Here is a 23,322-nt window from a genome sequence, read left to right on the forward strand (position 1 = left end):
AGTCTTTATTTTAAAGTCTATTTTGTCTGATATGAGAATTGCTACTCCAGCTTTCTTTTGATCTCCATTTGCATGGAATATCTTTTTCCATCCCCTCACTTTCAGTCTGTGTGTGTCCCTAGGTCTGAAGTGGGTCTCTTGTAGACAGCATATATACGTGTCTTGTTTTTGTATGCATTCAGCCAGTCATGTCTTTTGGTTGGAGCATTTAATCCATTTACATTTAAGGTAATTATCGATATGTATGTTCCTATTACCATTTTCTTAATTGTTTTGGGTTTGTTTTGGTAGGTCTTTTCCTTCTCTTGTGTTTCCTGCCTAGAGAAGTTCCTTTAGCATTTGTTGTAAAGCTGGTTTGGTGGTTCTGAATTCTCTTAGCTTTTGCTTGTCTGTAAGGGTTTTAATTTCTCTGTCGAATCTGAATGAGATCCTTGCTGGTTAGAGTAATGTTGGTTGTAGGTTTTTCCCTTTCATCACTTTAAATGTGTGCTGCCACTCCCTTCTGGCTTGCAGAGTTTCTGCTGAAAAATCAGCTGTTAACCTTATGGGGATTCCCTGTATGTTATTTGTTGCTTTTTCCTTGCTGCTTTTAATATTTTTTCATTGTATTTAATTTTTGATAGTTTGATTAATATGTGTCTTGGCGTGTTTCTCTTTTGGTTTATCCTATATGGGACTCTGCACTTCCTGGACTTGATTGACTATTTCCTTTCCCATATTAGGGAAGTTTTTGACTATAATCTCTTCAAATATTTTCTCAGACCCTTTCTTTCTCTCTTCTTCTTCTGGGACCCCTATAATTCGAATGTTGGTGTGTTTAATGTTGTCCCAGAGGTCTCTGAGAATGTCCTCAATTCTTTTCATTCTTTTTTCTTTATTCTGCTCCCTGGCAGTTATTTCCACCATTTTATCTTCCAGCTCACTTATCCGTTCTTCTGCCTCAGTTATTCAGTTATTGATTCCTTCTAGAGTATTTTTAGTTTCAGTAATTTTGTTGTTCATCATTGTTTGTTTGCTCTTTAGTTCTTCTAGATCCTTGTTAAATGTTTCTTGTGTTTTCTCCATTCTCTTTCCAAGCTTTTGGATCATCTTTACTGTCATTACTCTGAATTCTTTTTCAGGTAGGTTGCCTATTTTGTCTTCATTTATTTCGTCTTTTAGGTTTTTACCTCCTCCTTCATCTGTAACATTTTTTTTTTGATAAGTGGTGCTTTATTCCTATCTTACTGGTTGTCTGGCCCAAGGTTTCCAGCACTGGCGTTTGCAGGCAGTTGGTTAGAACCAGGTCTTGGTGTTGAGATGAGGACCTCCGGGAGGCCTCACTCCAATGAATATTCCCTGGGTCTGAGGTTCTCTGTTAGTCCAGTGGTTTGGACTCAGAGCTCGCACCACAGGAGCTCGGGCCCGACCTCTGGCCTGGGAACCAAGATCTTGCAAGCCAGTCTCTGGGGGTTCCTACCATCCCCTTAGGCATCTGTGGTCCCCCACCAGTGTCTGGTAGGTGCCCTAGTTGTGCAGACACGAATTCCGCGTCCTCCTAGTCCGGCATCTTGACTCTGCCTCCTGAGTCCTTATCTTTTAGCAGTACATACTGAAGTATTTATGGATGAAATGACATGATGTCTATGATTTTCCTTCTTTTTTTTTTTAAATATATTCTTTTTTAAAATTAATTAATTAATTAATTTGGTTGCACTGGGTTTTAGTTGAGGCAGGCGGGCTCCTTAGTTGTGACACACCGGCTCCTTATTTGCAGCTCACAGTCTCCTTAGTTTTGGCAGGCAGGCTCCTTAGTTGTGGCACGCGGCCTCCTCAGTTGCGGCCTGCATGTGGGATCTAGTTCCCCGACCAGGGATCCAACCCAGGCCCCCTGCACTGGGAGCGCAGAGTCTTACCCACTGGACCGCCAGGGAAGTCCCCTATGATTTTCTTTAAAATGATCAAGCCAAGTCAGGGAAAAGGGTCAGTGGGTGGAAGTATAGATGAAGTAAGATTGACCATGCTTCGTAGATACTTGTTGAAGGTGGGTAATGGGTCCATGGTGGTTCATTATACTAGTTTGTCTACTTATATGTATGTATATGTTTGAAACTTTCCATGACCAAAAAAAAGGAAAGAAGAGGAAAAATCCTATGCCTTGAATATATTAAATGTTCAAATGTCCAAATTTTATGCAAAACCTGTGTGAGTATGAAGTTTATTACACTTTTCAGTATCAAGAGAGCTGGAAGCACAGTACATATAAGGGCTTGTAATATTAGAAATGTTATATATAATTTCTATAAGAAAGCCCTCAATGATTTACAGACAAAGACTTGCCTTCTCTTGATTTTTTAATCAAAGAATTGTACTTACTAAAAGGGCAAATTTAATAGTTCTTATATACCAAATTAAAAATGCTAACTATTCATTATTATTTGAAAAATAACAACTTGGCCTGTTAGCTCTGAGTTTGACACAGTTGTTGGGTTGAGAAAGGATTCTGTGTGGACTTTAATAATCGGATGTGGGGACATAAAGTGGAAAGTTCATGTCCTTATGGGCACAAACAAAGTAAATAAAAGTGAAACTGTCCCAGAAAATTTCAGAAATTGTAAATAACAAACGATATTACCCCATCAAGTCACTAAGCTATCTTTAGTGTATTGGAAATCAGGATTCATTTCCACTGCAAAGTTTAAAAAAAAGAAAAGGGGAAGTAAAGTAAATCAGAATGTAAAAAACATTGTGTGAAAGAGCTAAATACACTTTTTGAAACATTTTTTCCAAATAAGATCTCTCATTTCAAAGAAAAACCAGTTAAGGTATTTATCTTTTGTTAATCATGTGAATCAACTTAATATCCTCTGGATATCTTGTTGCACTAAAGCACCATCTAGGAGAAAGAACCCAGTACATTAACTGTGAGTCACTCCAAGGTCACTGTCAAACTTTCTCAGTTTGCATCTGTGCATATTTTTTTTTTTTGGCCATGCCACACGGCATGTGGGATCTTAGTTCCCCGACCAGGGATCGAACCTGTGCCCCCTGCAGTGGAAGCATGAAATCCCAACCACTGGATGGCCAGGGAAGTCCCACATCTGTGCGTTTTTATTTGGTTGTAATTGAGTCTGAATACTATGATTTGCTTTTTGTATTTAATAGTTTGTATTTATATTTCTTTGTACAGACATTCTTTTTTTTTCCAGGGCGGACAAATTTTTTTTTTCTTTTGTCTCTCTTTTTTTAAAATTTGTCTTATTGAAGTATAGTTGATTTACAGTGCTGTGTTAATTTCTACTGTACAGCAAAGTGATTCAGTTATACATGTATATACATTCTTTTTTTAAAATATTCTTTTCCATTATGGTTCATCATAGGATATTGAATACAGTTCCCTGTGCTGTATAGTAGGACCTTGTTGTTTATCCATTCTCTATATAATTGCATCTGCTAATCCCAACCTCCCATTCCATCCCTCTCCCACTCCCCTCTCCCCTTGGCAACCACAAGTCTGTTCTCTATGTCTGTGAGTCTGTTTCTGTTTCGTAGATAAGTTCATTTGTGTTGTATTTTTAGATTTTACATATAAGTGATATCATATGGTATTTGTCTTTCTCTATCTGACTTCACTTAGTATGATGGTGTCTGGGTCCATCCTGTTGCTGCACTCTTCCTGCTGTTTTAATAGCCATAGCTCATCCTGTCACAGATGAAGACACTGAGATTAGTCATTGCTGCACTGAGCACGTTTGGTTGTTGCAGGCTTCTGCTATTCTAACTTTAATAGTGTTGTTAATCAGAATTCCAGCCACGGGGAATAATGATCTCATTTCTCCCTCACAACACTTTTTTTTTTTTGAATTTTATTTATTTTTTTATATAGCAGGTTCTTATTAGTTATCCATTTTATACATATTAGTGTATACATGTCAATCCCAATCTCCTAATTCATCACACCACCACCCCCGCCACTTTCCCCCCTTGGTGTCCATTCGTTTGTTCTCTACATCTGTGTCTCTATTTCTGCCCTGCAAACCGGTTCATCTGTACCATTTTTCTAGGTTCCACATATATGCGTTAATATACGATATTTGTTTTTCTCTTTCTGACTTACTTCACTCTGTATGACAGTCTTTAGATCCATCCATGTCTCTACAAATGACCCAATTTTGTTCCTTTCTATGGCTGAGTAATATTCCATTGTGTAAATATACCACATCTTCTTTATCCATTCATCTCTTGATGGGCATTTAGGCTGCTTCCATGACCTGGCTATTGTAAATAGTGCTGCAATGAACATTGGGGTGCATCTGTTTTTTTGAATTATGGTTTTCTCTGGGTATATGCCCAGTAGTGGCATTGCTGGGTCATATGGTAATTCTATTTTTAGTTTTTTAAGGAACCTCCATACTGTTCTCCATAGTGGCTGTATCAATTTACATTCCCACCAACAGTGCAAGAGGGTTCCTTTTTCTCCCCACCCAATCCAGCATTTGTTGTTTGTAGATTTTCTGATGATGCCCATTGTAACTGGTGTGAGGTGATACCTCATTGTAGTTTTGATTTGCATTTCTCTAATAATTAGTGATGTTGAGCAACTTTTCATGTGCTTCTTGGCCATCTGTATGTCTTCTTTGGAGAAATGTCTATTTAGGTCTTCTGCCCACTTTTGGATGGGGTTGTTTGTTTTTTTAATATTGAGCTGCATGAGCTGTTTATATATTTTGGAGATTAATCCTTTGTTGGTTGATTCGTTTGCATATATTTTTTCCCATTCTGAGGATTGTCTTTTCGTCTTGTTTGTAGTTTCCTTTGCTTTGCAGAAGCTTTTAAGTTTCATTAGGTCCCATTTGCTTATTTTTGGTTTTATTTCCATTACTCTAGGAGGTGGATCAAAAAAGATCTTGCTGTGATTTATGTCAAAGAGTGTTCTTCCTATGTTTTCCTCTAAGAGTTTTATAGTGTTTGGTCTTACATTTACGTCTCTAATCCATTTTAAGTTTATTTTTGTGTATGGTGTTAGGGAGTGTTCTGAATTCATTCTTTTACATGTAGCTGTCCAGTTTTCCCAGCATCACTTATTGAAGAGACTGTCTTCTCCATTGTATATCCTTGCCTCCTTTGTCATAAATTAGTTGACCATAGATGCATGGGTTTATCTCTGGGCTCTCTATCCTGTTCCATTGATCTATATTTCTGTTTTGTGCCAGTACCATATTGTCTTGATTACTGTAGCTTTGTAGTATAGTCTGAAGGCAGGGAGTCTGATTCCTCCAGCTCTGTTTTTTTCCCTCAAGACAGCTTTGGCTATTTGGGGTCTTTTGTGTCTCCATACAAATTTTAAGATTTTTTGTTCTAGTTCTGTAAAAAAATGCCATTGGTAATTTGATAGGGATTACATTGAATCTGTAGATTGCTTTGGGTAGTATAGTCATTTTCACAATATTCATTCTTCCAATCCAAGAACATGGTATATCTCTCCATCTGTTGGTATCATCTTTAATTTCTTTCATCAGTGTCTTCTAGTCTTCTGCATACAGGTCGTCTTTTGTCTCCCGAAGTAGGTTTATTCCTAGGTATTTTATTCTTTTTGTTGCAGTGGTAAATGGGATTGTTTCCTTAATTTCTCTTTCTGATTTTTCATTGTTAGTGTATAGGAATGTAAGAGGTTTCTGTGCATTATTTTTGTATCCTGCAAACTTACCAAATTCATTGATTAGTTCCAGTAGTTTTCTGGTGGCATCTTTAGGGTTTTCTCTGTATAGTATCGTGTCTTCTGCAAACAATGACAGTTTTACTTCTTTTCCAATTTGTATTCCTTTTATTTATTTTTCTTCTCTGATTGCCATGGCTTGGCCTTCCAAAACTGTGTTGAATAATAGTGGTGAGAGTGGACATCCTTGTCTTGTTCCTGATCTTAGAGGAAATGCTTTCAGTTTTTCACCATTGAGAATGATGTTTGCTGTGGGTTTGTCATATATGGCCTTTATTATGTTGAGGTAGGTTCCCTCTATGCCCTGTTTCTGGAGAGTTTTTATCATAAATGGGTGTTGAATTTTGTCAAAAGCTTTTTCTGCATCTATTGAGATGTTCATACAGTTTTCCTTTTTCAATTTGTTAATATGGTGTATCACATTGATTGATTTGCCTATATTGAAGAATCCTTGCATCCCTAGGATAAATCCTACTTGATCGTGATGTATGATCCTTTTAATGTGTTGTTGGATTCTGTTTGCTTGTATTTTGTTGAGGAATTTTGCATCTATATTCATCAGTGATATTGGTCTGTAATTTTCTTTTTTTGTAGTATCTTTGTCTGGTTTTGATATCAGGGTGATGGTGGCCTCATAGAATGAGTTTGGGAGTGTTCCTTCCTCTGCAGTTTTTTGGAGGAGTTTGAGAAGGATGGGTGTTAGCTCGTCTCTAAATGTATTGATAGAATTCACCTGTGTAGCCATCTGGTCCTGGTATTTTGTTTGTTGGAAGATTTTTGATCACAGTTTCTATTTCATTGCTTGTGATTAGTCTGTTCATATTTTGTTTCTTCCTGGTTCAGTCTTGGAAGGTTATACCTTTCTAAGAATCTATCCATTTCTTCCAGGTTGTCCATTTCACTGGCATAGAGTTGCTTGTAGTAGTCTCTTAGGATGCTTTTTATTTCTGTGGTGTCTTTTGTAACTTCTCCTTTTCATTTCTAATTTTATTGATTTGAGTCCTCTCCCTCTTTTTCTTGATGAGTCTGGCTAATGGTTTATCAATTTTGTTTATCTTCTCAAAGAACCAGCTTTTAGTTTTATTGATCTTTGCTATTGTTTTCTTTGTTTCTATTTCATTTATTTCTTCTCTGATCTTTATGATTTCCTTCCTTCTACTAACTTTGGTTTTTGTTTGTTCTTCTTTCTCTAGTTCCTTTAGGTGTAAGATTAGATTATTTATTTGAGATTTTTCTTTTTTCTTGAGGTAGGCTTGTATTGCTATAAACTTCCCTCTTAGAACTGCGTTTGCTGCATCCCACAGGTTTTGGATCGTTGTGTTTCCGTTGTAATTTGTCTCTAGGTATTTTCTGATTTCCTCTTTGATTTCTTCAGTGATCTCTTGGTTATTTAGTAATGTATTGTTTAGCTTCCATGTGTTTGTGTTTTTTATGGTTTTTTGCCTGTAATTGATTTCTTTTTTTTTAAACTTTCAGGGAAATTTATTAAAGAGAAACATTGACTGAAACCATTGAACACAGGGCATAACAACACACAGAGGAACTTCTAACGGCCACCGGATCCAACAGGTCCCGGCCCCCCATCCCAGGGTACCCAACAAGGTGCCTCTGCTGCACCCCACCAGGCGGCCCTCCATCCCCCCCCCAGTCTCCCTTCCTCGGGGCCCCGCTGGTGGCCTCTCGCCAGGACGATGGGCACCGGCAATGCCCGCTTCCCCCGGGGCAGCCCCTCCCCCTCTGGCCCACATGCCCGGGGCCTGGCCCTGCCCTATGGCGGGCACAGGACAGTCCCACAGCAGGGCACGCGCCACCGAGCCGAGGACGTGGAGTCCCGAGGAACAGCGGGGTGGCCCAGCAGAGCACAGGCCCCGGGGTCCTCCCGCAGACCTCCTGCAGCCCCGGTCCAGGTCCTCCTTCCCAAGGTCCCAGGTGGGCTCCCAGGTCCTGGGGTGGACGCTGGCTCTGACCTCGTCCATCCCGTCCTCCCCGTCGGCTCCTGGGACTGAGCTCAGGGTCTCCGCGCCGGGCCGGGGTCGGGGGGAACTGCTCAGAGGAGAGCACACGCACACTTCCACAACAAGAAGCAGCGCTGGGCCTCAATCTACGCCCAGAAAGCACACGTTGAGCTCACGACACTGGCCCACAGAGACCAGAGCCTTGGCTGGCACGTGGCGCACCACAGGGCTCCGCGGGGGGACGATGGCTAGGGTGTATGTGTTGGGGGGAGGGGAGCGGGGGCTGGGGGGGTTCCTTGACACCTGGGTCCCTCTGGGGCCTACAGGGACACATTTGGGCTTGCCAGCACAGGGAGCAGCGTGCCCCAGATAGGGGACACTGAATAGGGGTCCTTTCTCGGGAGGGAGGCCCAGGCACCTTGAGTGGCCCCTAACGTCTCCCAGGGCAGTGTGGGTGGCAGCCATCTGCAGGTGCCCCTCACCTAGGCCGGGGCTGGCCACTCAGGGCTGCTCCCAGGTGGCAGGCTTTGGGGCTGGCCTTGGCATTGGCAGCTGGTGAGTTGTGGTTCTCCAGGCCAGTCCCAGGTCTCCAGTGGCCATGCACAAACCTAGGTAGAACAAAACACTCCTCCCTCCCGCCAACAAATTCCCTTGGACCCTGCCCGGACCCCCCTCCTCCTCCTGCCCCTCGTCCTCTTCTCCATGTCTCCCTCCTCCGTCTCCTCCCTCTCCTCCTCCTCCTCCTTTGGAACAAACGCTTCCCTGCACCCCCCACTCACACCAAAGCCAGTTGTGGGGTACTGGGTCACCAGGTACTCAGCGCCCTGCCTGCCAAGCTGAGCCGACGCTCTCGCCTGGGATCGTCTCCTCACAGCGTTTGCTGTCCTTGTCCCTATTGCCCTTGCAGGCTGCAGGGGGAGGAGACTGCCCTCGGCCCTCACTTGCGCAGAGGCTCCAGGGGGCTGCCTTCCTGGGGCGGGGTTCCCCTCGAGCGGTGTAGATGATCCTGAAGACGGGCTGGACCCTGCGGTGTCCCCTCTGGGGCACCTCCTCTCTGCCCCGCAGCTCTTCCTCGCCAGCGCCGGCTCCTTCCGGCAGGGGCGGCCCCGGGGGAGGCGCCTCTAGGCCCCGCGTGGCCTGGGGGCCCATCAGCATCACTAGCTCAGAGGGCGTCTGAGGGTGGCCGGAAGACAGGGCTGATGCCAGAGCCCCCGACTATACCTTTCTCAGCCTCTGCTGTGTTGGGGTCTCTGTCTGAGGCTCGGGTACCCCTCGTGCTGGGTATGGTGGCTCCCCGCTTGTGTCGCCGGTGCCTCCCTGAGCTGACTTTGGCTTGGTTGGTGGAGTCCCTTCCAGCTGGTGGATGCCGAGGGGGCTGGGCCTGGGCCTGGCTGCCCTGCCCCTCTGCCCCAGTCAAGGCCCCCACTGTTCCTGCGGACGGCCCCTTCCCCTCGTTAAAGTATCTGGGTTGCCTGCTAGGGGAGGGGGTGCCTGGATATCCTGAGCCTATGCTTCCTCGGGCTTGGGGTGGCTCATGGCCCCAGCCCCCATCTCGTTTCCCAGCTCCTCTGCTGCAAGCTGAGGCTTCTGCTTTGTTGGGGGCTGGTTCTCGGCCCTAGGACACGCTGCCTGGCTGTGGCCTTCCTCCCCAGTCCCGCAGAGGCACGGCACCTGCCTGCGCTTCAGTGACAGGGTAGCCCCTTCCTGGACGGTCTCAGCGCTGCTCCCACGAAACAGCCGTGCCTGCACCATGACCAGACGGGCTGGCACACTGGTTTCTGCGAGTACCTGGGGGCCAGAGGCCCTGCGGCCCCTTCCCACTTGCCTCTGCTTCTCCCTGGCCACTGCCATGGTGGCCTCCCACTCCTCCTCGTCTGGAATGAGCTTCAGTAACTGCAGGAAAGTGGGCGCACGCCCTCGCTGCTCCAGGAGCTTGAGCTTGCCCTGGAGGGCGGTGCTCATGGAGGCCTGAGCCAGGACGTGTTTCAGGCGAATCATGTCTGTGCTTCTCACTGACCAGGGGCTGTGCTGCAGGGCGTTCTGCAGCAGGGGCTCTAACCGTAGCAAAAAATCAGAGACTTCTCTCCGGACTTCTGGCATGTCTGGAGGAAGTTTAAATGTGAGGTTCTATAGTCCTCTTTACTCCCGAAGATCTGCTTCAGGGTGTCCAGGCGCTGCTCCACAGTCATGGAGTCATTGTTGGCCCGCAGCACCTGTATGAGGGACAGCGCGGGGCCCTCTAAGCTTTCCAGGAAACGCCGCTGCTTCTCTACCTCAGGCACCTGCCACATCTGCATCATCTCAGTCACCTGCTCTAGCCAGGCTTCAAAGTTCCCTTCGCCTGGGTCTGGGAATGTGCTTCCCGAAAACACCTTCAGTTTTGGGTACCACATGCTTTCTTTCAGAGGCTGCGGGACTGGTGGCTCGACTTGAGCCAAGCCTTTTGGCTCTACGTCCTCAGGGTAAGTGCTATGCTCCAGGGTATTGACCACATCTACCATTCTCCGGCCCTCATCTTTCAGGAAGTAGTTCAGTCTGTTGATACGTTCATCATCTGGGCTATGGGGCTTCACCACCACTTCCCAGGTACCTCCCCTTCCTGGGATCTGATTGGGCATCATAGCATAATTGACCTCGTCAGCCAATTCGATGAAAACTGCCTTAGAGTTGTCTTCCCATCTGAACATTCTGCCCAGCACACTGTAGGCACACAGGGGCTGTAAGCCTGCCTTCAGGGTCTCTGTAATTTCCTCTTCACTACAGTCCACAGGGATGCCCACGATCAGCACGGCCTTCCTGGGGTCCAGGCCCAGCCCCTTGCACCAATCCTCCAACAGATTCACAGCCATTGCTCCCACTACCTATGGACTGATCTAATGCTAGGGGCAGTAATCAGCTCACAGCGTTTGACCAGGACTCAAGGAATTCTGAGTCAATGCCAAGTATGAAGGCAGAATCGTTCTGGGTTTCCACAGCCTCTGCTTGCCGTGGCCTCCTCCTCCAAGTCCAAGGACTCCTCTGTGTGTACTGGAGGTGCCTGCTGGAGACGCCTGCAGGCCGGGGCGCCTGTGCACCACGCCACCGCGCGTCCGTGGCCACTGCTCGTGCGCTGCGTTCTGTAATTGATTTCTAATCTCATAGCGTTGTGGTCAGAAAAGATGCTTGATATGATGTCAATTTTCTTAAATTTACTGAGGCCTGATTAGTGACCCAAGGTGTGATCTATCCTGGAAATGTTCCGTGTGCACTTGAGAAGAAAGTGTAATCTGCTGTTTTTGGATGGAATGTCCTATAAATACCAATTAAATCTGTCTGGTCTATTGTGTCATTTAAAGCTTGTGTTTCCATATTAATTTTCTGTTTGGATCATCTGTCCATTGGTGTAAGTGAGGTGTTAAAGTCCCCCACTATGATTGTGTTACTGTCGATTTCCTCTTTTATAGCTGTTAGCAGTTGCCTTGTGTATTGAGGTGCTCCTATGTTGGGTGCATATATATTTATAACTGTTCTATCTTCTTCTTGGATCGATCCCTTGATCATTAGGTAGTGTCCTTCCTTGTCTCTTGTAACAGTCTTTATTTTAAAGTCTATTTTGTCTGATATGAGAATTGCTGCTCCAGCTTTCTTTTGATTTCCATTTGCATGGAATATCTTTTTCCATCCCCTCACTTTCAGTCTGTATGTGTCCCTAGGTCTGTAGTGGGTGTCTTGTAGACAGCATATATATGGGTCTTGGTTTTCTATCCATTCAGCGAGCCTGTGTCTTTTGGTTGGAGCGTTTAATCCATTCACGTTTAAGGTAATTATTGATATGTATGTTCCTATTACCATTTTCTTAGTTTTTATGGGTTTGTTTTTGTAAGTCCTTTTATTCTGTTGTGTTTCCCACTTAGAGAAGTTCCTTTAGCATTTGTTGTAGAGCTGGTTTGGTGGTGCTGAATTCTCTTAGTTTTTGCTTGTCTATAAAGCTTTTGATTTCTCTGTCTAATCTGAATGAGATCCTTGCCAGGTAGAGTAATCTTGGTTGTAGGTTCTTCCCTTTCATCACTTTAAATATATCATGCCACTCCCTTCTGGCTTGTAGAGTTTCTGCTGAGAAATCAGCTGTTAACCTTATGGGAGTTCCCTTGTATGTTATTTGTCATTTTTCCCTTGTTGCTTTCAATAATTTTTCTTTGTCTTTAATTTTTGATAGTTTGATTACTATGTGTCTCGGCGTGTTTCTCCTTGGGTTTATCCTGCCTGGGGCTCTTTGCATTTCCTGGACTTTGGTGGCTATTTCCTTTCCCGCGTTAGGGAAGTTTTCGACTATAATGTCTTCAAATATTTTCTCTGGTCCTTTCTCTCTCTCTTCTCCTTTTGGGACCCCTATAATGCGAATGTTGTTCTGTTTAATGTTGTCCCAGAGGTCTCTTAGGCTTTTTTTTTTTTTTTTTCATTCTTTTTTCTTTATTCTGTTCTGTGGCAGTGAATTCCACCAGTCTGTCTTCCAGGTCACTTATCTGTTCTTCTGCCTCAGTTATTCTGCCATTGATTCCTTCTAGTGTATTTTTTTTTTAATATATAAATTTATTTATTTATTTATTTATTTATTTTTGGCTGTGTTGGGTCTTCGTTTCTGTGCGAGGACTTTCTCTAGTTGGCGGCAAGCAGGGGCCACTCTTCATTGCGGTGCGCAGGCCTCTCACTATCATGGCCTCTCTTGTTGCGGAGCACAGGCTCCAGACGTGCAGGCTCAGTAGTTGTGGCTCACGGGCCTAGTCGCTCCACGGCATGTGGGATATTCCCAGACCAGGGCTCGAACCCGCGTCCCCTGCATTGGCAGGCAGATTCTCAACCACTGCGCCATCAGGGAAACCCCTTCTAGTGTATTTTTGATTTCAGTTATTGTATTGTTCATCTCTGTTTGTTCTTTAATTCTTCTAGGTGTTTTTCTTTAATTCTTCTAGGTCTTTGTTAAACATTTCTTGCATCTTCTTGATCTTTGCCTCCATTCTTTTTGCGAGGTCCTGGATCATCTTCACTATCATTATTCTGAATTCTTTTTCTGGAAGGTTTCCTATCTCCACTTCATTTAGTTGTTTTTCTGGGATTTTATCTTGTTCCTTCATCTGGTACATAGCCCTCTGCCTTTTCATCTTATCTGTCTTTTTGTGAATGTGGTTTTTGTTCCACAGGGTGCAGGATTGTAGTTCTTCTCGCTTCTGCTGTCTGCCCTCTGGTGTATGAGGCTATCTAATAGGCTTGTGCAAGCTTCCTGATGGGAGGGACTGGTGGTGGGTAGAGCTGGTTGTTGCTCTGGTGGGCAGAGCTCAGTAAAACTTTAATCTGCTTGTCTGCTGATGGGTGGGCTGGGTTCCCTCCCTGTTGGTTGTTTGGCCTGAGGCAACCCAACACTGGAGCCTATCCGGGCTCTTTGGTGGGGCTAATGGCGGACTCTGGAAGTGCTCACGCCAAGGAGTACTTCCCAGAACTTCTGCTGCCAGTGCCCTTGTCCTCACGGTGAGACACAGCCACCTCCCGCCTCTGCAGGAGACCCTCCAACACTAGCAGGTAGGTCTGGTTCAGTCTCCTATGGGGTCACTGCTCCTTCCTCTGGGTCCCATTTGCACACTACTTTGTATGTGCCCTCCAAGAGTGGAGTCTCTGTTTCCCCCAGTCCTGTCGAAGTCCTGCAGTCAAATCCCGCTAGCCTTCAAAGTCTGATTCTGTAGGAATTCCTCCTCCTCTTGCCAGACCCCCAGGTTGGGAAGCCTGACATGGGGCTCAGAACCTTCACTCCAGTGGGTGAACTTCTGTGGTATAAGTGTTCTCCAGTCTGTAAGTCACCCACCCAGCAGTTATGGGATTTGATTTTACTGTGATTGCGCCCCTCCTACCGTCTCATTGTGGCTTCTCCTTTGTCTTTGGATGTGGGGGTTTTTTTTGGTGAGTTCCAGTGTCTTCCTGTCGATGATTATTCACCAGTTAGTTGTGATTCCGGTGCTCTCGCAGGAGGGAGTGAGTACACGTCCTCCTACCCCGCCATCTTCCTCACAACACTCTTGAACGAAAGCTCTGTCTTTATTCCTGTCTCATCGATCAGGAGACCATGCTGTCAGGGTGAAGCATTTGAAAGTACTTGGATTTCTACTTCCGTTTCGTTAAAACACTTTAAAATGTTTAATTCTTTGACTTGTATAGAATGTGAACTTTAAATTAATTTCCTTTCAATATGATACCATTTTGAAAATTCTGCCGAGGGAAACAAATTAACCAGGCCTTTTATTTATTTACAGCTTGGAAGACTTTCATGATTGGATTTCTAAAGCCATAAACTCTCAGGAAACTGATGGCCTCATCAATTCTGTGAGTTGTTAAAACGCATCGTGTGTGCTTTAGGTGTTTTCCTAGATTCGGATTTACAGTCCGCTGTTTAGTAATCTTAATTATCTCATGCTGTGCAAGGCCAGGTCATGTGTCCTGCTTTCTTGGTAAACAGCAGTCCTCGCTGGCCCCGTGAAGGGTGCCCCCCTGTCTTTGTGAGGCTGGAGCTTTAGCTGCTTTGTGATGCTGGGTGTGGAGATGGTTTTCACTCTTCAGGCAGCACTGTTGAATCAATCCATTTAGGTAGAGAGTATCAAGATTAAGACAAAAGAGTGAGAGACATCAGTATTAAATCTATACATGGGATGGCCTGCTGTGATGATTAAACATTCTGTGTTAATCGATTAATTATGGACGTATCTGTGTCCACTTATGGACACACTTGCTGGTACTCTTGCTCCTTTGTGGTCATTTATCAGCATGGCCACCGAGAGCTCAGTAGGAGGCACATAAACCAAATAAAGTGAAAAACCTAACCTCTAGGTGGGGTCTTTACAAAAGCAAATTAAACTATTATCCAGAACAATGATCCTTGGCTTTCACTCTGCTAATTTCTTCCCTAAAACACAGGAAAGTGTAGTTTACTCTTTTGTGTTATGAACTGTTTGCATTTTTCTCCTCTTTTCCGGCAGGAGCTGGGGTCTCCGAGCAGGGCGGGCGACCCCCCACCAGAGGCCTGGCGTCAGTCGGCGACCCCCCTGCGCCTCCGCTGCGTGGACACGTTCCGCGGGTATGTGGGCTCCCTGGTGACACGTGGGCACAGGTGGCCTCGGATGGCACGTTCCTAAGTCCACCCACTTGCAGCGGGAGGCATTTCACGTACCTTTTACTCCCTAGGCTAGAAAGGATTTCCTGCCCTAAAGAGAAATCGAAAGCCTCTTCTGAGTTGAAAACTGTCATGAGAGCCAGGGTGACGTGTCACTGGAGAGCAGCTGTGGGAGAGGCCGGAGCCCGCCTCCCCTGGTGCACAGGTGCTGCTGAGAAAGCCACTCACACGTGTGAGCAGCTGCCCGAGCGCCCCGTGTCCGCTCAGCCCTGGACCGATGGGCCGGTGCCCCAGTCTGGAAACGGAACCCTCAGCCTCCTCCACCATTCGCACAGCAGCTCGGATATCAACTGATAGCAAATCCACAGAGTCCTGCAGTAAATTGTTATTTTCCAGTTCTGGGAAAAGAACGAAGGCCAGGACCAAACTCTGAAAATAGAGGCTAAAACTGTATGGCTGAAAAGCAATATCTAGGTGTCAGGTCTTCTGTTTCTCCCACTGAGGCCTTTCAAACTCCAGTGATAACCTGATAACTCTGACCCAGCTTCCCGAGCTCTGAGTGCTCCTGTGTGTGTATCCAAAGCCAGGCAGTAATAACAGTAATGATACTAATAGTAACCACTGCTAACAGTTTTGAGTCCTCATGGTATGCCAATCACTGTTCCAATTTGTCTTAATTTCTTTAATCTCTTAGCAATCCAATGAAGTATATACTTTTAATAATACACCTGTTTCACAGATAAAGAAATTGAGCCACAGAGTTGAGTAAGTTGGGCTCCAGAGTGCCCACAAATCACCCACTGACATAGTAACGTTTTTTTTCCCCACATTCTGAGAAATTAGCAGCAAACAACAGCACATGCAGAATCTATTTTATTGTATTCCTCTTCCTTTCGGAGATGTCCACAGGTGGACGGGAGTTGACACTGATTAAGTGCTAAGATATTTCAAGCGCCGTTTAGGTGCTGTGATGTATGTTACTCTCCATCATGGTGCCCATGGTCCCCGGGTCAGGGGTGTCCCTCCTTCACAGAGAACTGATGAGGGGCTCGCCTGAGGTCCAGTGGCTCCTAAGAGAGAGGGACCCAGGGCTTGACCCTGAAGACTGTCCCCTCCCACTACAGTTCTTTAACCTGAGACATCTAAGTAATTAGCATAAAGTGGAGTGATCGGGAATGTTTTGCACCGTTTTCAAGTTACACAGTTCAGTGTTGGTGTAAGTTTTTCTTCAGACATCATGTTGGAAGTGTTGGCAGAGAGGACTTTAGCGCAGGGTCCTAACCGTGATGGTTAGAAGTGGGAGTTTCCTGCTCGTTAAGTGTCTGCTTGTATCATGACGGCACCTGTGTCCTGCAGCCGGGCCATCCTTGTCACATGCCCAGGCCCTGAGAGCACATCTTTGTGGCTTTGCAGGATCGCTCTCATCCTCATGGTCTTCGTGAACTACGGAGGTGGGAGATACTGGTACTTCAAGCATGCAAGTTGGAACGGTAAGCCACCGCCGAGAGGTCGCCTTGCTGACGCGGGCCCTCTGAGAGCCGCAGGTAGGAGGGCTCCTCGGCGTCCCCCAGGGGTTCTAGAGGTGAGCCCCACAGAGGCCCCTTAGGTCATCCTGTCAGCCTTCAGTTCTGTTCTTCCTTTCGTGTGCTCTGGCTCCGAGATGCTTCGCTGCCATCACGTTGTCAACGATCCTTGTCCTCCTCTAGGTGTGCCGTGTACCTCAGCCGCAGGGGCGTCCTGCCCCGAGACTCGTGGGCCTCCTGGGGGTGACGTGGGGCTGGGGGTGGCCGGAGTGGTGCTGAATAGTGGCTGTGAATCTGGCTGGGGGGTGGTCTAGGATGGGTTTTGAGTAAGATCTGCCTAAGATCACAGATTGTCCGCGTACTTCTCTGTGGTGCTGCCACAGCAGGGGTGCTCTCAGGTAGCGCCCGGGCTGGCCCCTGGCCGCAGAGTCCAGGGAGCTCGGTGCTGCTTCACAAGGTTTTCCCAGGACTCGCCCCGTCAGTGTGAGATGGAAGCCGTCCCGGGTCGGGGAGCACCGACGTTCCAGGTCCTTTCCTCACTGTCGTGCTTGTGTTCTTCTGCAGGACTGACGGTGGCTGACCTTGTGTTCCCGTGGTGAGTTGCCAGTCCGCCATCCGCTCTTCGTAGCCCATCTGCAAAGTTTTGTTTTCAGCGGATGCTGGACCTTCCCAACACCAGCTTTGAGTTCCAGGCTGCGGGCCTGTGCTGCCCACAGGTGATGGCGTGATGAGGTCCTTCCGAAAGCCGGGTTCCTGAATCATTCTGACACTTGGCCTCGTGCTTATCTGAGACACTTGAGAATAAAAGACTGCTGATTTCAGAGGGAACATTTTATTAGTGTGGATATGATGTACAAGCTCCTGGAATCTCGTAGGAAATCATAAATTCTGAATATTCCACTAATCCTGAAAATAAATTTAAACATCTTAGTTCCTAAAAGGTATGCAGTATATCAGTATCAGGGAATTTGATAAGTGTGTAGCAGTTAAGGATAGTAATAAGTTACACTTTAAAATAATAGTGGAGGACTTCCCTGGTGGTGCAGTGGTTAAGAACCCGCCTGCCAATGCAGGGGGCACAGGTTCAAGCCCTGGTCCGGGAAGATCCCACATGCCATGGAGCAACTAAGCCCCTGCACCACAACTACTGAGCCTGCGCTCTATAGCCCGTGAGCCACAACTACTGAGCCCACGAGCCACAACTACTGAAGCCTATGTGCCTAGAGCCCATGCTCCGCAACAAGAGAAGTCACTGCAATGAGAAGCCCGCGCTCCGCAACGAAGAGTAGCTCCCGCTCACCACAACCAGAGAAAGCCCGTGCTCAGCAACGAAGACCCAATGCAGCCATAAATAAACAAACAAATAAAAAAATAAAATAGAATAAAATAATAGTGGAGTACCCCGCTCTGCCCGGAGCATTCCCCTGTTGAGGGACTCTGGCCCCTGCACAACGTGGCTTTTGTGTCTTTGCTGAGATGCTTTGAGCGACTTGCCTCCATCATTTATAGGCAGGACCAGCCACTGGTTTGCGTCTTTGGTCCCCAGTGTTTCACTGCTAATGTGAACTCAGGTTTATCTGAGTGGGGGAGGAGTTCCTTTTGTTTTAATTGACGTATAGTTGATGTACAACATTATATAAGTTACAGGTGTACAATATAGGGATTCACAGTTTTTAAAGGGTACACTCCATTTATAGTTATTATAAAATATTGGTATTCCTTATGTTGTACAATACATCCTTGTAGCTTATTTTATACCTAGTGGTTTGTCTGTCTTTGATGGGAGGCTTGTCCATGGAAGCTGCAGTGAGTCCCGAAGGATCTCCCCCTAAGACAGGATGAGAAGGTGCACAGTCCTTCCAGCCCAACATTCTGATTCTTCTCCACCACTAAACCGGAAGTGGTTTCAATCGTCGGTTTCTTTCAAAAATCACGTGTTGCTTCTCTTACATATTTGGTTATAAAATACTAATGACATAGAGACAAAAAAAGTTGGAAGTGGCCACCTAGTAATAGCTGTTGTTTTTTTAGGTTTGTGTTTATTATGGGATCTTCGATCTTTCTGTCAATGACTTCCGTTCTGCAGCGGGGATGTTCCAAATTCAGATTGCTGGGGAAAATTGCATGGAGGAGTTTCCTGTTAATCTGTATAGGAATTGTCATCGTGAACCCCAATTATTGCCTTGGTCCACGTAAGTATTTTTTCCCCTCTGTTAGAATGTATTCAGGTTGAAATAGGGAAACGATGTGTTATAATTTGAAAGAAGTGCAGTTTCTCCATCTCATGTACCTGCAAAAAGAACAGTTACTAGAAAAGTATATCTAATGCTTGTTTGACTTTGGGCATTATTATTATTACTATCTTGGAATTTTAGGCCTGGGAGGTGCCACCAAGTCCACTCAAACCCTTCTGTACAAAGGAAGACCCTGGGGCCGGGAGAGTGAGGTTCTGTGTCCGTGTGTAGTGAAGGGCAGAGCAGGGGCCAGACCAGGCCATTGGTTCTCAGAGCCGCCCTCCTGCTGCTTTGGTTTCATCAGCTTTCACAGTAAGGCTGTTGTTCAAGGGTCCACCTTGCCATCACCTGAATGCCCCCGGGCTGCGGGAAAGGTATGACATCTCTGTCACTGAGTGGCGTGAGAGGGACAGAAAAGCTGAGGGAAGGATGTGAGCCCTGTTCTGGGGACCAGTGTCGGAACCAGGGAGGGCAGCGGCCACCGTCCTCAAGGGGCTTACGGTGTCATTAGCAGAAAGAAGACGTACTTATCCAGGCAGGTGCCAGGTGAACCCCTCAGGCAAGAAGCACTAAGGCTTCAGGCAACGGGAGGAGGTGGGGTCCTAAGGGAAGGTGTCACAGAAAAGTCCATTCGATGGATCACCCAACAGAGGGCCGCTGCTCCCAGGAGGACACACTGCGGGGGTTCTTACAGGGTTACCCTCGGGCAGTGATACAGTCACGTAGCCTGCAGGGCAGGGACAGTCCGCGGCCTGCACTGGGTCTGCAGGTTCCTGCTGGATGTGATTTGAATCCACACTCCTGATGGGAATGGCCGGGGCGGGGCGGGGCGTGGCTTCAGGGCCGAGGGCGTCCGCACTTTATCCCCACACCGAGCCGGACCCTTGCTCTTAGCCCAGCCTCACTGCCGTGTGTGAGCCAGGCCCTTGACCACGTGTGTTTCCATCTCCAAGAGCTTAACTTCCTCTGGTGCAATGGAAGTCTGTCTCCCCCCTCAGGAAACAGTGGTGTCGTCTTGGGGTGAAGTGAGCAGTGCTGGCTGACACCCCTGTACCCTGTGCGTCCCGCAGTGTCCTGGGAGAAGGTGCGCATCCCCGGCGTGCTCCAGCGGCTCGGGGGCACCTACTTTGTGGTCGCCGTGTTGGAGCTGCTCTTTGCCAAGCCCATGCCTGAGATCTGCACCTCGGTGAGAAACCCTGCATTAAAGAAGGGGGAGAGGTCCCTGTTTAGGTGCTAGAACTTTCTTTAGTTTTGAGTGCAGTACCAGATACTACAAGACTCTTTAACTCAGTCAAAAACATTCATTTTTCTCTTCAATTAGTTATTTTTATTTAGTCTTTATATCTTTTTTTTTTAATTGTGGTAAAAAACACGTAACATGAGATCTACCCTCTTCACACATATTTCAGTTTCCATTAATCAAATGAATGTGATGGCGTTAAATAACATCACCATCTTCTAGTTGGCTGGTCCAGCCTCTTGGGGGAATTACTGCCAGTTTTTCAATTTCCTGGTGGTAAAGACACACAAAAACCTCACAGAACATTTCAGTGTCTATACACATGCTGCAGAGGTTTGACTTGGACAGTGCCAAGGTCGGGCCAGGAGATGACAGTTCCGCCCTGGGCTGCTTCCTGTTTTTTCTTTGTAAGAAGTATGTGAGCATCTCACCTCTTTTATAATTACTTCGTGTCTTATTATAAATGGCTGAGTTGAGTTTACTCAGATGACAGCTATTTTTTTTCCCCCAATGGAAGTAAAACTTCAGGTGGAAATGTTTCAATCCTTCCATTTGGGGTCCTACTTCACAGTAAGTTAATAAAACTGTATTGGTTGTCCAGCTCCTTCCTATGTGGGTAACTAGCAAATTCATCACTGAATCTCAGGTTCTCTTGGTTTTTCTTGTAACGATCCCTCGGTTGTATGTGCTTGGAGCGCATTTACACTTCACTCCTTCGCACCGCGCCCCCCGGCCCCCGCTGGCGCACCCGTGCCCTCTGCTGTAGACTACGGAAGGCACGCGGGGGCTGCACGTGCACACGTGAACCTGACCTTATTGGCTGTGGGGGACCGGAGGGTCTGCGAGGCTCGTCCAGGTCCCACAGTGGAGCCCAGGGCTGGGGGGACACCAGGAGTGGTGGGCTGCACCTCTCCTTCCTTCAACCAGAAGAGCTCCAAAAGCTTAAATTTTATTTTCCGTTTTAAAAATATAGCTGTATTTCTTTCTTTTAATTTAATTTAATTTATTTATTTTTGGCTGTGTTGGATCTTCATTGCTGCGTGCAGGCTTTCTCTAGTTGCAGTGAAGGGGGTTACTCTTCGTTGCGGTGCACAGGCTTCTCATTGCCGTGGCTTCTCTTGTTGCAGAGCATGGGCTCTAGGCACGCAGACTTCAGTAGTTGTGGCACGCGGGCGGGCTCAGTAGTTGTGGCTCGCAGGCTCTAGAGCACAGGCTCAGTAGTTGTGGCGCACAGGCTTAGTTGCTCCGTGGCACGTGGGATCTTCCCGGACCAGGGCTCGAACCCGTGTCCCCTGCATTAGCAGGCGGATTCTTAACCACTGCGCCACCAGGGAAGTCCCTTTATTTCTTTTTAAAATAATAGCTTTATTGAGATATAATTCACATACCATAAAGCTTACACATTTGAGGCGTAAAATTGAGGGATATTTAGTATATTCACAGAGTTGTGCAGTCGTCACCACTGTCTAATTCTAGAACAATTTCATTATCCCCCAAAACACCCTGTCCTCACTACCAGCCACTCTCCAACCCCAGATCCCCCCAGCCCTAGGCAACCCCTAATCTACTCTCTGTCTATAGATCTGCCTGTTCTGGACATGTCATAGAAATGGAGTTATAGAATATGTGCCTTTTTGTGTCTGGCTTCTCTCATTTAGCAGAATATTTTTTGAGGTTTATCCATGTTATACCATCAGCACTTGATTCTTTTTTACTTCTGAATAATACTCCATTTTATGAATGTACCACATTTTGTATCCAGTCATCAGGTGATGGATATTTGACTTGTTTTCACTTTCTGGCTATTATGCATTATGATTCTATGTCCATTTGTGTACAAGTTTTTGTACGAACATCTCTTTTCAGATCTCGGGTATAGGAGTGGAATTGTCCACTGATTTCTTCTTAACTGGCATTTTACTGTGCTATATCATAGAGATGAAGCATCTAGACCACATTACCACATATGGAATAAACACGCGTCTATTTTTTGTTACTACCATGAAGGCCAAGAGGAGCGTCACAGAGAATTTTCTGAGTACATGTACTGGACTGTGTATTGTTTCCCATTCCACTTGCTTTTAGTTCACGTTTTTTATGCCCTGCCCCTGCAGGAGAGAAGCTGCTTTTCTCTGCTGGATATCACATCCAGCTGGCCCCAGTGGCTCTTCGTCCTGATGCTGGAAGGTGTTTGGCTGGCCTTGACCTTCTTCTTACCTGTTCCCGGATGCCCTACGTGAGCCAGCCCTGCGGGAAACCCCTTTTTGCCAAGTCCGAGCCCCTGGGTTACAGCTGTCGGATTTCCCACACTGGGACCTCCCTTCCTCTCTCTCTCTTCTCCCCTTGTGTGGGAGGGGGTTTGGGCACGTGTCCAGAGGCCTGTCTCCGTGAGGTTTTCCAGGGTCGGTGGGACGGACGTTGGGCCCCCGCCTCACCCCTCGGGCAGCCGGCGAGTCAGGGGCCCCGCAGTGGACGTGCATGGCGCCCCGGGGTCGTCAGGCTGGTGGGTGTTTGCGGCTCTCTGTGGGCACGCACGTCACCAGTGTACATCCCCCCGCTCCTAAGTCTGGTGGGTGAAGTGCATGTTCTCGCTTCCCCAGCGGCTATCTGGGCCCCGGGGGCCTCGGAGACTGGGGCAAGTACCCGAATTGCACGGGAGGCGCTGCCGGCTACATTGACCGCCTGCTCCTGGGAGGCCATCACCTTTACCAGCATCCTTCCTCGGCTGTGAGTGAGCGCGGCTCCGACTTGGAACCAGACGCTGAGGGGAAGGACGGGAAAGAGCCAACTCCGAACTGTGTCCATGAAATAGACTAGGGTGGAGCGAAGTTTTATTTGAAAAGTTGGCTGACTTCACAGACTTGAGTTTAATGTTGGTTGTGGGCGGCGTGTAGACGTTTCTTTGGCTGTTGAAGTGAGACTGCCTGGTGTCAGGTGTGCAGCAAGGTGCTTTCTTGTACATCTCAGGTATGGGGACAGCTCCCCGTGCGGGAGGTCTGTCAGCCAGTGCTTTTGGGATCAGCACGTGTGGGGCTGGAGGAAGCAGGACGGGGCAGTGGGGACAGCCACACGCAGGCCCCCGCTGGTCTCCTGGGGGCTGGGGCGGCCCCTCAGGGTTGTTCTCAGTGGAGTGAGGGACCAGGCCCTAGACATCCCTGGTGGGATGTGATGGCCTGGCCAGGGGGCGACTCCTGAGGGGCAGCTCTCTTCAGGGACAAATCCAGAAGCGGCTGAGAGCTTTGGGCCATGAATACGTCTAGCAGCGGGGGGAGTGGATGCTTTAGTTGCAAAAGGGGTGGGACGGGCGGGCGGGGGCCGAATAGCTGGGCGGTGCCTTCCAGCACCCACTGCAATGACTGGTTCCAAATTTCTGCTGTTTCTACAATAACGATTTCTTTTATAATGAAATAATACAAAGGTATTTTTTTTATCGTTATTTGCCTTAAAAGAAGAAAGGAAGCTGTCGGTGTTACAGTAGGGTTGGCCGCAAAGAGTAAAGCTGAAAATTAGAAGGTGTCACGTGTGGTGTTTGAAGCTGGTTAG

General features: G+C 46.9%; 1 protein-coding gene across 4 annotated transcripts in view; it reads left to right on the forward strand.

The window, feature by feature from the left end:
• Window positions 1–23,322, forward strand: part of HGSNAT (heparan-alpha-glucosaminide N-acetyltransferase) — a 47,197-nt gene that overhangs the window by 19,982 nt on the left and 3,893 nt on the right. For 3 of the 4 annotated variants that reach the window (XM_082374836.1, XM_082374838.1, XM_082374837.1), the window contains exons 6-13: window positions 13,929–13,998; window positions 14,649–14,746; window positions 16,196–16,272; window positions 16,870–16,900; window positions 18,337–18,497; window positions 19,610–19,725; window positions 21,894–22,015; window positions 22,380–22,506. In XM_082374836.1, coding sequence (XP_082230962.1) covers window positions 13,929–13,998; window positions 14,649–14,746; window positions 16,196–16,272; window positions 16,870–16,900; window positions 18,337–18,497; window positions 19,610–19,725; window positions 21,894–22,015; window positions 22,380–22,506 — 802 coding nt within the window. Of the gene's footprint in view, window positions 1–13,928; window positions 13,999–14,648; window positions 14,747–16,195; window positions 16,273–16,869; window positions 17,247–18,336; window positions 18,498–19,609; window positions 19,726–21,893; window positions 22,016–22,379; window positions 22,507–23,322 lie in introns of those variants that run through there. The other variant, XM_082374839.1, reaches the window with a different exon arrangement.

Source organism: Balaenoptera borealis (assembly GCF_965194805.1).
Source record: "Balaenoptera borealis genome assembly, chromosome: 21".
NCBI lineage: Eukaryota > Metazoa > Chordata > Mammalia > Artiodactyla > Balaenopteridae > Balaenoptera > Balaenoptera borealis.